The sequence below is a fragment of the Labeo rohita genome, chromosome 18 (genome assembly GCF_022985175.1).
Source record: "Labeo rohita strain BAU-BD-2019 chromosome 18, IGBB_LRoh.1.0, whole genome shotgun sequence".
Lineage (NCBI taxonomy): Eukaryota > Metazoa > Chordata > Actinopteri > Cypriniformes > Cyprinidae > Labeo > Labeo rohita.
Window position 1 is genome coordinate 3,376,313 of NC_066886.1, and position 19,015 is coordinate 3,395,327.

The window sequence follows — 19,015 nt, forward strand, 5'->3', positions numbered from 1 at the left end:
ACTATTAATAAAAGCTCTAACAGTATCTCACTAGAATAACACTGATAAAAACAGAAAAAAAATGTTGCAATTTAATAAAAATAACAAGCAATTTTATGTTGTTCTAAAATCATTCTAATATATTGCTTACCAAAAAACATTTTGTTTTATCAATGCCATGATACTGTTTTTTTTTTTTTTTTTTTTTTACAATATAATAGAATGAATAGAATAGATTAATAGAAAGTTGATTTAAAAATTGTTACTTGAAATCATTTATTTATCTAGTCAGTTTTTTTAAGTTTAACTTGATGTACTAAAAGAGCTGAAACTAAAACTTATATTAAAGTAATTTTAAAAAACAAGACATAAAAAAAAAAAAAAAAAAAAAAAAAAAACAAGCATGAAAAACTAAAACTTTAACAAAAATGAAAATATGACAATAAAAAAAAGTTCAAACTATTCAGTATCTCACTAAAAAAATATACTGACCCCCAACTTTGACTGATTTTCATCGTCCTTGTTTTCTTCCTCTTCTCATTCTCCGACTTCCTGTTTGTCCTTCTCAGAGCGATACAGAACGTGTTGATCATTTTACGGGGTCACCACACACTGCGTCAACACTACCATGGCCTAATTACTCAGCTGTGGCCCAAAGACAGGGAACGTTGTGATGTGCAAGCCAAACAGAGGAGCTGTAAAGTAGGCCAGCCCTGTTTCTATGTTTGAAGAGCAGTTTAAAATCGCATTACTGTGAATAAGCAAGCGCAAGGTCTTGTTTTGAGTGCTGTTTGCTATTGCTCATACTTTTAAACAAAATTCCAACCCATGTTTGTGCTACAGATATGACTAAGACATCAAATAATGTGCTTTTTATTGTATTTTCCATTCAAATTTAGGAATTTGCATTGGCAAACAATTAAATATCCTTGAAGCATTGAAGGAGGCATCCGAGCCCTGACTCTTTTGACTTTGGCCAACCTCATATTTCTTTAAGAGAAGGTAAAAATCTAGCTGCACTAGTTGTCAGCTGTTGGCCATAATGTGATATAAATGCATTCTTGCAGTCTAATTCTTTTTACCCACATATACGGGTCTGATTAATTGTGTCCTAGTTCTTTTACAGTCTCACGTTGTCAGAGAAGAAAAGGTGTTTATACAGGTGTGGGCATTGAGGGTGATGGGGCTGTTAACGTTTTAGCTTACTATGCTAAATTTCAGCCTATTAGTAGTTCCTCTGCAGGATTTTACCCTTCTCTCTCTCCCATTTTTTCTAGAACTTCATATTCTGAGTAAATTAGTATACCTCTGAGATATTATGCTTGCAAAATGGGACAGTTTTAGGCCATAGCAAACTGCTTCTGGAGGGAAAAAAAAAAACAGACGAAGCTGATTTCATTCCCCATTTGGGAGATTGACATCTGTCCCATGCGAAGCATTATTTGCAGACTAATTTTCTATTGGATAAGATATTTTAATAGTAATTTCCCAAAATAGCATTATGTTTTTTCTGTTTATGTTCACAAAGTTGTAAACAAAATTATTGGACTACATTTGGAAAACATATAATTTCATCTTTATTCATTAAGTGTGTTATTTGCTGGTTATTTGCAAATTTGCTAGTCATTTCTGAAGGAAAAAAGTAGTTTCTACACTATTTTTTTTTTATGTTAATAGAAACACATCTGTGTGAATGTATCTGTGCATATATATATATATATATATATATATATATATATGTATGTATGTATGTATGTATGTATGTATATCATTTGTGTGTATTAAATAAAAATAATAATAATTAAAATTAGAAATGTTGCCTTGCCCACTACCTGAAATAAAAAATAAAATAAGTTTAGATTCTGAAAAATGAAAATGAAAATGAATGAATGAATGAATGAATGAATACATCATTAAATAAATTAAGTAAGTAAGTAAGTAAGTAAATGTGTTGCTCTCTCTTTATTTGTTAATTTACTAGTCATTTCTGAAGGAAAAAGTTGTTTCTAGACTAACATTTTTTGTTAACCGAAATCAATCTGTGTATGTATGTGTGCATATAGGGCTGGCAAACAATTAATTGTGATTAATATATATATAAATAAATATATATATAAAATTTTAATTAAACGTGTATGTATGTGTGTGTGTGTGTGTATATATATATATATATATATATATATAATGTGTATTAAATACAAATAAAAATAATAATAATTAAAATGAGAAAATTTTCCTGTATGTAAACGTGTTACTTTCTCTTTATTTATTTATTTACTAGTCATTTCTGAAAGAAAAAAGTTGTTTCTCACTAACATTTTTTATGTTAATTGAAATCAGTCTGTGTATGTATGTTTGCATATATAATTTGTGTTTTAAAAAAAAAAAAAAAATCATAATTAAAATTTGCCTTGGCAAATTTTAAACAAACAAACAAACAAACAAACAAACAAACAAACAAACAAAAAACAAACAAAAAACAATAAAATTCATTCATTCATTCATTCATTCATTTAATGACTGAAAATACAAAAAAAAGTCTAAAAATAAAATTTAAATTTAAAATAATGAAATAAAAGCTAATTGAAAATATGAATACATACTACAACAGTACTAAAATAACACCATAATAACCTAAACACTCGAAATCAGGTGGCTGTATGTGAAAATCATTGTTAAAACTGTATTAAAATTACCTGAGACATTCCCAGGATGCCTTATTGTTCCCATCAACAGCTATCTTTTGAGATTTGGGTCGCCATCCTGCTAGCTTCTGGAAAATCCTCTGGATAATGTCTTGTGACCCTATTGAAGAAGAAGAGCAGGGTTGTTTGACCCAGAGACTGGGAAGAAAGCCGGCTCCACGCTAAAACATCGAATCAAAGAGAATTTAAAAAAAGCCCCGTCATGCTTGATATTTTTGGAGTGCTTTTGATGTTCTGGGTCAGCCTTGGAGAAACCTCAGCAAAAGATCTGGAACACGGTGCAGGCAGCCAAGCAAGCAGGGTGTTTTTCCAGCTTCTGGCAAAATACTGTGAAATCTGGCTTTCAAAGGGAGGCAATAATGAACAAGGTGGCAAATTCGGGCACCAGTCACAAATGAAGTGTGTCGTGACAGAGGCAGATGGAGTGAAAGATGGTTGATAAACAATGGAAGTGTAGGCAAAAACTTCAGTAACGCTTTAGATTAGGGAACGCATGTTCACTATTAAGAGTTTTCCTTCAATAAACTCTTAATTTGATGCTTGCGATAGCAAGTAAAGTAGCTGTTGTAATAGTTATGTTTAGTTAAGGTTTTTGAGGAGCAAATTATGGAGGTAGCCTATGTGTTTTGTCTGTCAATAGAATAGCCGCGTCTGAGGCAGTAAATTAATAGTATTATGTTTTCATCAATTCACAGGTTATAAAGATTGTTGTAGCTATATTGGTGCTCAGTTTTTCTTGCTCTTTAATACATTTGGCTAAAATCTTATGATATAAAAAATAAACCGCTATGCACAGGATATTTAAAACGTACAAAAGTATATTGGCTACAACTAGACGCCAAATGTTACGATGCTTCTCCGCTCTTCAAACACAAAAACATTTGCCTTTATAGACAGTGTTTCTTGAGTAAAGAAAACGCTGTACTTATTCAAATATCTGGGCCTGTATTCACACAACATCTTAAGGATAAAAGTAGCTCACAACTTGCTAATTTAGGAGAAAATCTTAAAAATAATGGGCATGTCAATCCTACATTTACGACTCCCTTAATATTTGCTCTAAGAGTATTTCACTCCCTGCTGAAAAAAAAACAATACATCACAGAAATTCTAATGATTTCCACAACAGATACCATTACAAACATTACAAACCATCAACTTTTAACCATTAAAAAAACTGTTTCATGTAATGTGTTTTGAGACATGTTCCATTAAAATTTAGTGGGTTTTAACAATGTATGATATGATTGAAAGAAAATGGTACTTTTATTCAGCAAGAACATATTAAAATGATCAAAAGTGGCAGTAAAGACATTTATAATGTTACAAATAAGTTTTATTTCAAATACATTATGTTCTTTTGAACTATTTTATTCATCCGTGACTACTGAAAACCAGAATTTATCACAGTTTCCACAAAAACATTAACTGTTTTTTTTAACATTGATAACAATCAGAAATGTTTCTTGAGTAGCAAATCAGCATATTAGAATGATTTCTGAAGGATCATGTGACACTGAAGACTGGAAAAATGATGCTGAAAAATCAGGTTTGATCTTATGAATTTTTAAATATATTAAAAAAGAAAATAGTTGTTTTAAATTGCAAAAATATTAAATAAATGATAAATGCATCCTTTGTTAGCATACACATTTCTGAAGGGTTTTGCACATTTTGCATTTTATTAAGAAAATGTGACTGGTGCTTTCCAGCTTGATGCTAATGTTTTGATATTGGTTTCCATGCCATTGGCATGTACTTGCTGTGTTTTGAGTGTTTTGGCTCGTTGCTATGCATTTGCTAGAGTGTTTTGCACTGAAGGTTAACTCTTAGGGTTAGGGATTTGAACGAACCCCTAACCAAACGTATAAGCAAAAGTGAAATTGATCGGACTATACATTGTGAATTTTCACAGTTCCAGCATGTCTGAGTGGAATGCTGTTATTTGCTGAAAGGAGTTTATTGTGGACGGGGGGATTTGCCCTATGTTCTAGTAATCCTGGTGGTCTTTCATGTCTCTTTGGCACAAGTACGGCATGCTCATAGTTGTGGCACAGACAGCGCCCGGGCTTTCTGCCACAGTGAAACATGGCTCCACCAACTGCCTCATGCTCTCGGTGTTATTTTTGGGAGCTGCTTGCCCACAGATTCATGTGCATCCGTGACCTGATACATCAAAGAGAGCTGAAGCACAACATGACACCTGCCTCAAATCAACAGACCTATTGACTCCGTTGACCATGGCTGTACTTAGCTTGGTGAAAAGTTACAAAATGCACTGGTGTGTCAACATTTCTTTCAAATGAGAGAGTGTGTTGACACAAACTGACTTGGGTCTTCTACAAATCCAACATGCGTAGAGGAATAAGCGTTCCACTTTCATCAAAGTGCAGTATCTTTAAATAACCTTTCCAATGTCAAGTCAGTTTGCTGTCACTGTGAGTAATGGCTGCTGCATTTAAGGCTGGACATGTCAAGTACTTTAGTGATGGAAGATGAGTTTGTATGTGATTGACATTGCCATATTTTTGTTTTCAGGACGGAGAGATTCCAGGGTGGCTGATGAACCGTGACAAGAGAAATGTTGTTTCAGGCCAAAGGACACCTTGAACATTTATTATTTAATGGTGTAAAGACATTTCAATGTAAAAACCCATTCCTTTTGCTCCTATGATGCATTGCGAATGATGCGGATGCCATTATTGTATATAAATACCTTGATTTTTCGCAATAAATAAATAAACTGAATTTTCGACAATTCTTCAGTGTTGCACAACCCTTCAGAAATCATTCTAATATGTGGATTTGATACTTGGTTTTCATCAGTGTGGAAAAACCATGCTCCTCAATATTTTTTTGCTCTTTTTTTTTAGGATTCTTTTATGAATAAAAAGTTGAAAAGAACAGCATTTAATAAAACATTTTTCCTAACAATATAAGTCACTTTTTATCTCTCTAACACATCTTTGCTGAATAAAAGTATTCTTTTTTTATGTACTGCCGTCAAACTTTTGAATGGTCGTGTGTATTGTTACAAGGCATTTCTATTTTGAATAAATGCTGTTCTTTTCAACATTTTATTTACAAAAGAGTCCTGAAAAAAAAGTATCAAGCAGCAAAAATTGTTGAAAAATTTCAGCTTTGATCACAGGAATAAATCATATTTTAAAGTATATTAAAATAGAACACTGTTATTTTAAATTGTAATAATATTAATAAATATTACTGTTTTTTTTCTGTATTTCTGATCAAATAAATGCAACCTTGATGAGCATAAGAGACTTTAAAAAAAAAAAAAAAAAAAAAAAAAAAAAATCTTACTGATCCCAAAGTTTTAAATAGCAGTGTGTATATAAAATTAAATATATTTTATTTTACACTTATAATAATAATTTAAATTGAAATGTAACATCAGACCTGTAGGTCTTCTTCTTCTTCTTTTAACAAATCTAGGTTGGTTTGGTTAACAAACCATTTAAAATGGCTCATTTTTTTATATTTATTTATTTAAATCTCTATGCTATGGGGAAAGTGCATGCACTCTATTTTTGGCAGCAGCATTACTCAGAGCAAAGCAGTCACAAGTGGATGTGAGAATTTGCATTTCCCGTACTACGACATGCATGTTTTGGCATTAATTAAAAAACAAGAAGTGACATCAGAGGTGATTAGAAATGGCAAATAGTGGTTAGAGAATTGCATACTGATGGAAAAAGAATGCAAATTAAGCAGGAGGAAAATAGCAACACATGTTATGAACTGGCTTCAGTACACTGGGATTTATAGAAGAGAAAAACAGCAGAACAAAAAAAAAAGGAATAAAGGGATTTAGGAGTGACTGGCAGAGGCAGAAATGAAAGATGGCTTTCACACAAGACAAGATGATTGACTGGCAGTTTTACACACTGCTGCACACCAACCCAGATGACGCTCTTAAACCTTCTCTTCACTCACCCCTTCATTCTCTCTTTCCTCTTCTTTTTCTTGCAGACGTTAATCCACCTTGTGCCGTCATGACTGATACTAACCAGCCAATCAGAAAAGGCCTCTAGGTGGGGCTTTATGTTGCATGCATCAATGCATTGTGAAAGGTGAGCACAGAGTGCAAATGTTTCCCACTGACCCTGTGGTTTTTTGGGTCCTTTTGTTTGCCATAGGCTTAGTCTTAAATCATAACTCACTAGTTTGCTCAACTTTCATGAGAGTGTGCTGTGCTTGCACTGCATTTAAATTCAGATCCAGTCCAATAAAGGCATAAAAATGTAATCTGTAAAATAATGGTGGTGAAGTTTCCCTTGTCAAGAAGAAACAACACAATAATTCAAATCTTGTGCAATATAAAAAATGCTGCTGTTTTTAAGTGAGTAACCAGCAATGATTTAATCTGAAAATTGGATGCTTTTTACGATCTATTTCATATTACTATTTCAATCAGCATTTGATATAATGGGACAGATTACACAAGCTGATTTCAAAGTACTAATCCTGATTAAAAAGGAACACATACATACCTGTAGCCTACATAAGCAAGAAGGGTCTGTTAATTTCAGTAAAACACGACGGTTGTATGTTGGATGAACTTCATATCTAAATCTTAGCCTAGTTCCAAATTCCATTATCTAAATCGAATTCAGTTATATGAATTAAATAGGTGTTCTTTTGTATCTTTGTCTGTTTAAAGGATTTGGTGACACCCATTTGGGGAAGTTATCTATTCAGAAGGACGGACGTGGGTGAGAACACCACAGGAAAATTAAAATACAGAGTTACCAGCCTTATGCCTGCGTCATGAAAACATTTTGATTAGCATCACAGATTTTATCTGATCTGTAATAACCAAAATGATAGTCATGATAGTTATAGCTGTAATCATCATCATCATCATCACCATCCTCAACGCAATATTTATCGTCCTTGAACAATCCAATTAAGCATGACTCATGAAAATTACAGAAACATCTCATTACAGAATCTTGTGTAAATTTGTTTAAACATATCCTACGCTCCACTTTAGAATAACTTTAATTAAGTAACTGAAAACAGGACCTATGTTAAATATTAACAGATCAGTAGTTCAAGTACATTCCTAAACAAAACATATAGAGAAGACCAAGGCTAGTTATCAAAGGTAAGTTGTCACAACTTCTAGCTATAAGGTTGCGAGTCAAAAGGTTTTGAAAGGTCAAACTGTGTTATGTTGTCAAGACTATTTTCCATAAATATAAGTTGCGGCGAGTTGTTGCATTTTATTGGACAATGAACTATGTTTTGTTAGTTTGTTTTCGGGGAATAACGGTGAAAATGTTCCATAGTTTTTTTAGTAGCTAAGACTACGATATACAGTATGTACAGTACCTATCCATCTTATTTTTCCCCTAAGAGTGTGTGCGGCCATTTGTAAATTTAATTTGTCTGGCTTCCAGTGTCATTCTCTTCCAGCTATTTTTAGCTGTACAAAACAGTTGATGCTTGATATTGCAAACTGGTGTGTCTTACCATATTATGTATTATCTTAATTATGAACACACTGGTTTGTAGTGCAAACAGTTTTACCATTTACTGCAATTTATTATTTTGCTCTTATTTCCCTCTTTCGGCTAATGAAGTCTCGTACATTTACAGAAAACGGCTTACTTCCGCACTGAAAATAGGGTGGATAGAACAAACCATTAAAAGGCAAGCTTGCAAACATTAGCCAAAAAAGTGTAACGGATAATAGTAATGCTTCCGGATTGGCAGAACGTGGATGTCAGTGGAGGAGAGGCTTCACTATGCTGAATAAACAGCTTTTTAGAAGAAACGGCTTATCATTTAATGAACCGACAGCCTATCTGCTAATCTTCAACATGTTTTGCACTAAACAATACTTTTGGATTGAAGTATTTTTAGAGTTTACCACAAAATAAATTCCGTTTTATAAGAGAGTCACTTACACTTTTTGCAACAGGTGGGATTCAGTTTACGGCACTTCCGATTCATTCCTATGGCATCTGTAAATGGCGATTGAGTATCGTACAACTGTGACTGAAATTCTGTGACATCAAGGCTGTAATGTGATTGGTTTTTAAAGGAGTAGTTCACTTCCAGAACAAAAATAATTTACAGATAATTTACTCACCCCCTTGTTATTCAAGATGTTTGTATCTTTCTTTCTTCAGTTGTAAAGAAATTATGTTTAAGGAATAACATTAAAGGAATTATCACCATATAGTGGACTTCTATGGTGCCCTTCCAAAATGTTTAAATGCAGCTTCAAATGATTCTAAACGATCCCAGCTTAAGAAGAAGGGTCTTATCTAGTGAAACTATTAGTTATTTACTATAAAAAAAATAAAATAATTATATACTATTTAACTTCAAATGCTCATCTTGTCTATTCTCTGTGATGCACATATGTGGTCTGTAGTCTGAGTAATCCAGGTCAATACAGTTAGGGAATGTCGAAAAACTCCCATCTTGTTTTCTTCTCCAACTTCAAAATCGTAAACACTGTAAACACTGGCTCAGTACTTCTGCAGCCATGTCGGACGATTTTAAAGTTGGAGGAGAAAATGAGATGGAAGTTTTTCGACATACCCTAACTGTATTGAACCGAACTGCACAGAGTGCGCATGCGCAGTGCAGAAAATAGACATCTTGAGCATTTGAGGTTAAAAAGTATATAAATTCTCAATTTGTTTATAAAATGGCAGATTGTTTCGCTAGATAACACCCCTCTTCCTCGGCTGGGATTGTTTAAAACCATTTGAAGCTGCATTTAAACTACATTTTGGACGTTCAAACTTGGGGGCACCATTGAAGTCCACTATATGAAGAAAAATTCTGGAACTCAAAAAACATAATTTCTTATCGACTGAAGAAAGAAAGACCTGAACATCTTGAATGACAAGGGGGTGAGTAAATTATCTGTACATTTTTGTTCTGGAAGTGAACTTCTGCTTTAAGGCACACGTGATCCAAGTTTGCCGTTACGCTTTCTTCAGTAGTAAGTATAACAGACCAGACCTCTCATCTCCCTTTAGTAAGACAATTTCTGGATAGAAACTGAATTTAAGAAATAAATCTACTCTTTCACAGTAAATCAAAGTTAAATTGCATATCTATTTGGATCCATATTAACGATCTCTTTAACATTATTCGAAGTAATAATGTTTTATGTTATTAATAAATCATATTACAGAGGGTTACCCATAACCTCTGCCTCATTTCCATGTAAATTTGCAGAATAAAGGTATCCTGTCATCGCCACTGCCCACGCGCAGAGCTAGATTGCCCGCTGCAGGCAGAGCGCGGGAAGACAGGGCGCGGGAAGACAGAGCGCGGGAAGCGCGCAGAGATTCACACTGGAGGACGATACGGAAGAATTTGCCTCAGCTGTCTTCACTGCAGATAAATCCAAACTAAATATATACAGAGGGAAAATAAACAGATTTTTTTGGTAGTTTCGTTTGTAATGTTGCTGTGTTAACCCAAGGAAGCGCGGACTCGCATTTCAACGAATGAAGTAACATTTTCCAAGGAAAGAAAGATGAAAAACTGTTTGAGACGGAACTGAATGGGACACTTAAAGCCTCAGAAGAGTTGAAGCTCCGTGTTAAATAATCTGTGACTTTTATCTCTGCACACAAATCGGAGATGAGATCGCCCTATAACATAACGTTACATCGCTGATGAAGAAAAAGAGAGAGAGAGAGAGAGAGAGAGAGAGAATACACGGATGCGTGCGCGCTCCCGGTGCGGCACTCAGCGCGCTCAACAGCTCGTGCCTCCTCCATCCCAACCCTCTCCGCCAACGCCGTCTCTCTCCAATCTCTGCCCTCTCCCTCCCTGCTCGCTTTTCTTAAAGCTCATTTCCGTGACGATCCGAAGCTTTTCTCCGGCACGATGAGAGACGCGAGCAGCGCAGCAGTGGGACGAACCGAACCGAACCGCTAGAAGCGGAACTGAGCTCCAGAACTGAACGAACCGGCATCATAAACAAACCTTTATAGGAAAAAAGGAGATTTCATTCAAATCACGTCTTCATCTTCTCTCTTCTTGGTCTTGGAGAGAGAGAGAGAGAGACTGAAAAAGAGGGAGAGAGATAGGGGAAAAGCACAGGAAATCTTTAAACTCGTCTTATTTCGGATGCTCCGGTGAAAAAGGTGAATTTTGAGCGTTCATAGACTTTTGGAGATTGGAGAATGATCTGGGTGATCCACAGAATAATCTCTGTATTTAACCAAATGATGCATTGATTTGTTTCTGATGTAACTGCGCAGACTGCTGTACAAATCACCCACTTTTAGTCATTTTAGCAAACGCATTTTTAATAAAAATACCTACAATGCAAGTTTAATGTTAAGTTTAACTATTTTTATTTGTGCGTAAAATACGGAGATTTTCTAACGCGTTTCATTCGAATGCATTCCATTTTTTTTTCTTTGCAGCCAACCATCGGAGGCAACCTGGGACCACCCGTCTCCAAACCCTGGAGATGTAAAGTTGGACACCACTAAAACCGAGTAGGTATCCGCTACTTTATCGCTTGGGAATGGAAGGACATTGGAATTGATTGCTAAAGCCAGGACACCAAGGGTGGGAGGAAAATACAAAGTGCGCTATTCATGGAAAATTGCAGTTTCTTCTGGACGGAAAACAAGGATCTTTCGAGGGCTTTTGGTCGTTTTTTTCTTTTCGAAATCCAAGATCCGCAGAGTGTGGCACACTCAGCAGCATTTGGCTCTGAGTTTCTCCACTGATCTGCTGATAACATCTGCGCTAATTAAGTGCGTTCAGACTGTGGAAAGCAAATAACCTCCGTTACGCATTAAAGGTCTAATTGGCGTTTTGGCGACAGTTTTAGGATGCACCTGTCATTTTTTTTTTTTAAATGTTAAGTGGATACAGCGGTTGATTCGATTTAAGTATGCATTTGTTTTTATTTCGTGCTTTACTGATCTAATGTTTTTGAGCTTTGCATGAGCATGGAAAGGAATGGCTATTCAGAATTGACACAAGTCATATTTTTCCAAATGTCTGTGCTTCTCATTGATGTAGTGAGAAATTGACAGTTTCTAACAGTGATATGCATTAAACAGTTCAGATGTGCTTTGTTTCATTCAGCGGTTAAAAAACATCAGTGGTGATTATGCCCTTGAGTCCCATTTTTTGGGTGTAATGCAAGCTATCATCGAATGAAAGATGTCAAATCCATGATAATGCATGATCTCTATCGTAAACATGTCATGATGTGGAAGGAGGAGGTGTTTGCCGTGTAGTTTATTGTGTGAAACGCTCAAAGCATTGCAACTGTCACTCGCCGTCTGAGCCTTCTCATCTGACACGCTCTCTTTTTTTCCGTGTTTTGTTGCAGTGCTGTGAAGTGGCTCTCAGCCTTAACTTCATCAGGACTCGGCGGAAGGATGCTGTGGTTTACCCTGCTAAGCACAATAGCTTTAGGATGGACTACGCCGATCCCTCTGTTGGACGAGTCGGAAGAAATAGATGAGCCTTGCTTTGACCCTTGCTACTGTGAAGTCAAGGAGGGCATTTTCCACGTCCACTGCGACAGCAAAGGATTTACAAATGTCAGCCAGATCTCCCAGACGTGGACGAGACCCTTTAAACTCAATCTGGCGAAGAACTCCATGCGCAAGCTGTATTTTAACAGCTTTTTGCACCTCAACAATGCTGTGTCACTCAATCTGGGGAATAATGCGCTGCAGGACATACATGTGGGCGCATTCAATGGCCTGAGCATCTTGAAAAAGCTATTTCTGCATGAAAACAAACTGGAGGTGTTCAGGAATGACACTTTTATGGGGCTGGAGAGCCTCGAGTATCTTCAGGCGGATTACAACGTCATCAAGAGAATAGAGAGCGGGGCGTTTCGGAACCTGCACAAACTCAGAGTACTTATTTTGAACGACAATTTGATACCCGTGCTACCCAATTTATTATTCAGGTCCGTATCTCTCACGCACCTTGACTTACGTGGCAACCGCTTGAGAATTCTACCCTACAAAGGGACGTTGGAATACATCGGTCGCAGCTTGATGGAGATTCAGCTGGAGGAAAATCCGTGGAACTGTGTGTGTGACATTGTGCAGCTCAAAACGTGGCTGGAGCGCATCCCCTACACGGCTCTGGTGGGTGACATTACGTGTGAATACCCTTTTCATTTACACGGTAAGGACCTTCGTGAGATCAAGAGGAGTGAACTTTGTCCTCTACTCTCTGAAGCAGAGCTGGAAGCCAAGCATGGCATTCCCAGATTACCGTTTAACAACGAAAACGTCTGGCCCACCAAGCCATCATCTATGTTGTCATCTTTTCATAACACAGCCTCCTCGGTAGAGTACAGAGAGAGACACGTAAAGCCGACTAAGCGGCCCAGACCCACAAAAACGCCGCCCACTCCTCGTAGCATTTACCCAGGGCTGAATCAGCCTCCAATCGCTGCCTACCAGACCAGACCCCCTATACCAATCATCTGCCCGACAGGGTGCATGTGCAATTTACACATCAATGACTTGGGCCTCACTGTCAATTGTAAAGAGAAAGGCTTCCACAACATCTCCGAGCTGCTGCCACGACCACTCAATGCCAAGAAACTCTATCTAAGTGGGAATTTGATTCAGAAAATTTACAGGTCGGATTTCTGGAACTTCTCTAGCTTGGATTTATTGCACTTGGGTAACAATCGGATATCGTACGTTCAAGAAGGCGCCTTTATGAACCTACCTAATTTAAAAAGCTTATACTTGAATGGCAACGACATCGAAAGGCTCACCCCAGGCATGTTCCGTGGTCTGCAGGCGCTTAGCTATCTGTACTTCGAGTACAACGTTATTCGAGAGATCCAGCCGGCTGCCTTCAGCCTCATGCCAAACCTGCAGTTGGTTTTTCTCAATGACAACCTGCTGCGCACCCTGCCCGTGGATGCTTTTGCTGGCACCTCCCTGGCCAGGCTCAACCTGCGCAACAACTACTTTCTGTACCTTCCCGTGAGCGGAGTACTGGAGCATCTCCACTCCATCGTTCAGATCGACCTTCACCAGAATCCTTGGGACTGCTCTTGCGACATCATCCCGCTCAAGCAGTGGATCGAGAAGCTCAGCTCCGTCATCGTTGTGGGGGAAGTGACCTGCAAGACCCCGGACTTCGCTCTTGGCAAGGATCTGCGCACCCTTGAGGCTGAGGTCATCTGCCCCGAGTTGAAGTTCACCGCTTCTTCTCCAGTCCTGCCCAACGACATGACGGCCACCAGCGGCTCCGAGTTGGGACAAGCGCCAGTGACGGGAGCCGTTCCACTCTCGGTGCTGATTCTCAGCCTTCTGATTCTCTTTATCTCCTCCGTGTTTGTGGCCGCCGGACTTTTCGCGTTCGTCCTACGGAGGCGAAAGAAACTTCCCTTCCGGAAGCGGCAAGAGGTGGACCTCACAGGCATTCAAATGCAGTGCAAGATCTTTGAAGAAAGGCAGACCGCCTCGCCTGAGAAGCCACCCGGTCACGTCTACGACTACATCCCCCATCCCGTTACTCAAATGTGTAACAATCCAATTTACAAACCACGAGAAGGAGAGATCGAGGGCGAGCAGTTTGCAGAAACCAAGGAAAATAACAGTAATTATCGAACTCTTCTGGAAAAAGAGAAGGAATGGACAATGGCTGTGTCCAATTCCCAGCTCAACACCATTGTCACCATCAATCAGTCAGGTGACATGGCAGGCTTTCACGAGAACGGAGTGCTTTGCCCCACCGTGATTGACAGCCAGAGACCGACCCCTACGGTGGGTTTTGTAGACTGCCTGTACGGCACCGTTCCCAAATTAAAGGACATGCACGTTGCACACGCACATCCCCCCGGAATGCAATACCCTGATTTACAGCAAGACGCCAGACTAAAAGAAACATTACTTTTCACTGCGGGGAAAGGATTCCCTGAGCAAACCCAAAGTGAATACCTCGAGTTAAGGGCAAAACTCCAAACCAAGCCGGATTACCTCGAAGTCTTGGAGAAATCGTATAGATTCTAATTGAATTGAAAAACAAACAAACAAACAAACAAACAAAAAGAGTAAACTCACCTACACAAACTCCCCTCCCCCTTCCACGCCCAAAAAGATAACGTATCAAAAAAGAAGCATGGCAAAATTATATGTTTCACACACGTACACATACACACTCTCACACACGTTTCCCCCAAGTCGCTTTTGGAGGAAAGGCCATACTCAGATTTTTCAATGAAGTGCCTTTTTTTCAGAGTAGCCAGCAATGTTACCACCCATTATTTTTGTACGGAACAGATTTGTTGTTGAACCTCCGGAGCGCCTGGCACAGTTTGTAGAATATTTGCAGTCTGCTGCATGCATTCGACTGCAGAAGGAGGCTGTCGATCAAAAACTTCACCTGCTATAGAGATACAGCGACGTATTACCCGTTGAGTGGTCTATTTAATTTTCTATACAGCAAAAGACAGAGTTCTATCTCAAGGACGCACCCGAGGATCAATATTTGTGAATATCTAATGACACTTCAAGATTTTATGGAGTTCGACGCACTTTCTTAAGAAAAATGCTTCTGGATACTATCACTAACAGCTTTTTAGGAAGCACTTTTAATGTTTTCTCTCTCTCACAAAGATTTGACAAAGTTAAAAATGTGCATATATTTATTCTGTAATTTCAGTGAAAGATTTAATTGTAAAGGTAATGTTAAATCAATGTATAGTGATTATGCGTCTGGTATAGCCTTCTTAATAAAAATACAAAGTCTTAAATCAAATAAAAAGGGTACCAATGCATACTGTTTGTGAGAAATAGACTTGACGTATTGGTATGGCGCTTCAAACGACAAATTATAAAATGCACATTAACTTATCAAGGTCTCACTGCTGCTAGTAGAGTCAGGTTGAGATGAGTTCCTGCCTGTATGCATGTTTCATCGATGGGTTTGGACAAGAAAAGGAGACCTTGGATTAGATTTGAGTCTTTCTGTAAGGTATGTTGTTATACCTGTCCACTGCTTACTAAATTACACAACGTTTGAGATGTATATTTAATGCAATGTCACTTTTACATGTGTCCACAAGAGGGAGAAAGAGAGACACACTCGGATCATGTCTGTGGATGGACAAAATTGATGTTTGATTATGTGAGGGAAAGCGCCACTTGTTTTTGTTTTTCAGGTATGATATACGACTTCGTGCAACATATGGCATTTGAATATAAATTCTGCTTGTGTGTGTGTGTGTGTGTGTGTGTGTGTGTTGGGGGTCATTTTAATGTTGATGCATTACTCAAGTGACGTATTAGAAAGTGATCTATCCAACAAAAACTGATTTTCTACTCCCCTTTGACAACAAAGTGGCTATTTTTTAAACCAAATATTTTGTCTGTTTGCCTTTGCCAGTTCATAACCATTGAAATACAGTTCATCTATTATAAAGCATAATTATTTCTCCTGAGGGTTGTCAAGGATGCAGAACAGTTTGTTTCTTATCATTCAGCTTCTTATCATTCCTCTGTTCAATACCCACCAAGAATTTTATTTATATTTTGTCCCTACATTCATCATTTACCCAGCCTGTTTTGTCAATACTTCAATAAATTTTGCTTGGTCCATATTTAACAGCACTCCCTTTTGTGCAAATCTGTTTCACATCAATAATGTGTCCGAACAGAGAGCTTCTGTGCATTTCTTGTCAAAAAATATTCATAAATGATTGTTACTGCAGTGCCCTAAAGTGCATGCAAGTGCTATCTTATCTAAGGTTCTTTCTTTCATGCATTCTCTCAGAGCTTGTTTGATTTATTCTGCTGTAGAATGAGAGATGTAACTGTTGTAAGTGAATGTGTCATTCATAGATTGTGTTGCAATCGCTAACAGTGTGTTCAGCTGCTGTCTGGATTCTTCAATGTGATGAAGAACCGCTCAGGGGACAGTAATGGTCAATGTCACCTTGCTGTGGATTACATTTAGGTTGTCCTTGTCTCTATGTTTCAACGTAATGATCTTACTTTATTTTTTGCTAAAGGGTAGCGAAGCTAATGATGTATGATGTTGGCGTCAACTGAGTTCATTTTTGAATGAATGATGTTCCTAAGGGTTGACCTGGAAAAAAGTCATTTTTATTTTGGCTACAGTTCATTTCAATATTGTTGTTTTATTAAAATGGCTAATGTAACTCTAAAACCAATTATCTTAAAGGAGACATTTTGTTCTTTTCAGACATTACTTAATGCACAATTTTATAGACTCCAGAAGAGTCCAGACCATTTTATGACTACTTACATATCCTACCCAGATCAAATTTGCTGTTTGCTACTGAGACGTGCAGGTTTTTGCTGAAATGTAATGCTATAGATTTTTTCATGCCATGGTATTGATTTTAATTCCATGTAACTTCCTTTGCTTGCATATGTGTTTATCTGTAGTTTTTCCCACATCTTGCCGTTTAATACATCCCCCTAAGGTCAATCTTGGCTTGTTAAATCTGTTCTTGGTAAATGATCAGTTGGTTGGGGTTTATGTAATCTATACTTGACTTATGTCAACAAACTGTAGCTCGTTTGTAGTATCGAGTGATGTCCTACATCAATATCATCGTTTTGTTTGTGGCTTGGTCCTGGCGAACCATTGACAAGGCCGCCTTCTTTGTCGTCTTTGGCTTGTTTGTTGCTGTGAGGGCTTGTTGCGATGCTTTCTGGAAGATGGAGCACTGAATCTGCATTTCACTTAGTTTCCTCCTCCTCTTGATGGTTTGTTCTTGGGCTTTTCAAAGGGCTTAATTAGCTAAAAATGATCAAAACCCAAGGAGGTGGATTGAGGGGGAAAATTAAAAAGGAAACGGGGGAGGAAGAAAGAGTTGAATTTAAACAGGCCAAGCATGCGGTTGGGCATGTAGAATCAGATAGTGTCAGATCTTCTGGAATGCACCAAAAATGAACTCAATTTTGGTGTTGTTGGAGTGCAATTGATCGAAGACCTTCAATTAATTTAAAATAGGCAAGCGTGCTTGGTTTAGTATAGCTTATCTTATTCCTTCAGTGACTTCAGAACATTTTTGGACACATTAAAATGTCTAAATGACATTTCGTTAGATACAGAATGTAAAGAAAACTGCTTTCTCTTCATTCATTTGACTTTTCACCAGCATTTATGCTCAATGTCTGGTGTTTTTATGATGTACTTGTTTCATTAATGACAAACACAAAGTGTCAAAAAGGCATTCAGACATTTTAAATGGCGCTTAAGTGTCCTTTCTAGGGTCTCTGTATATCTATGTACATTCCTGTGTGAGTTACGTGGATGCTTTTCATTACTCTGGCAAGTATTTGCTGGCTTTTTGAGAGATGTTGTCAGAATGGTGAAGATGGCTTCAGAGCCCGAGGGAATAGAGAATGTCTAATGACTCGTGGCGGTGCTGAAGGTTGCTGTCCAAGGTGCTGAAATCACTTTGCATGTGAATGGAATAGAAATTAACTCCAGCTCTGTCCTTATCCTTAGGATTGCACTGTTTTGAAGTTTGATTTTAAATTAGAATGTGGAACTGTGAAAATTATTCATTTGAAGTCTTGCATTTTCCATTACCAAACAGCATTTATTTCCTCTGAATTATGAAGCTGAGCCGAAATGTTTCAAATCCCATCACACAGCGTTAATAACGCAAATTACTTCAGTGTAAGTTTAATTACAGGAATCAGATTTTGTGTCATTTACTGTATATATTTTTTTAAAATGTGTAGGTATTCAATTACCTATTGTTTCTGTGCAGAGGTGCAGTAGGTAGGTCTGAGCTGATAGACATCAAACCTCCCCATGTGAGAAGCAGATCACATGTCATATCTATGCATGTGTGAGTTCAGTTTAAAAGAGGAGAGACAGTAGGAGGGAGACAAAGAACTGAATACCGTACTTGTGAAAAATCTCTCCCTGAATTTCGTTACAATTGCAAGTATTGTGTTAGACAGCATTGTGCTCGGGCTGATGTTTAGGTGTGAGAAGACAGCAGTTTTCTCTTTCTTCTTTTGTCTCATAGTTTTCTTTGCAGCTTGTTCATGTAGGACAAAGAATGAGAGCAGATAGATAAATGGAGAGAAGTGGGGGGTGTCATCTGCATGGTACTGTATCTGCAGCGGCAGCTGTATAAAAGCATTTACACATAGTTTTCTGGATCCTGCTGCTGTTAAAGGGCACAGAGCAGATGTTACTGATGCTTTTCTATTGTGAATTTTTCCATGTTAAAGGAATAGTTCACCAAAAAAAGATTAGGCTGTGTAAGTTTGTTTCTTCATCAGATTTGGAGAAATGTAGCATTGCATCACTTGCTCACCAATGGATCCTCT

At 37.6% G+C, this 19,015-nt stretch overlaps 1 protein-coding gene across 1 annotated transcript; it reads left to right on the forward strand.

Moving 5' to 3' along the window:
- Window positions 1-9,982: 9,982 nt before the first annotated feature.
- slitrk3a (SLIT and NTRK-like family, member 3a) lies at window positions 9,983-14,966 on the forward strand. The gene is made up of 3 exons (XM_051134313.1): window positions 9,983-10,828; window positions 11,114-11,188; window positions 12,040-14,966. The coding sequence occupies exon 3, from the start codon at window positions 12,089-12,091 to the stop codon at window positions 14,702-14,704; it is 2,616 nt and encodes an 871-aa protein (XP_050990270.1). The 5' UTR covers window positions 9,983-10,828; window positions 11,114-11,188; window positions 12,040-12,088; the 3' UTR covers window positions 14,705-14,966.
- The last annotated feature ends 4,049 nt before the right edge of the window (window positions 14,967-19,015 follow it).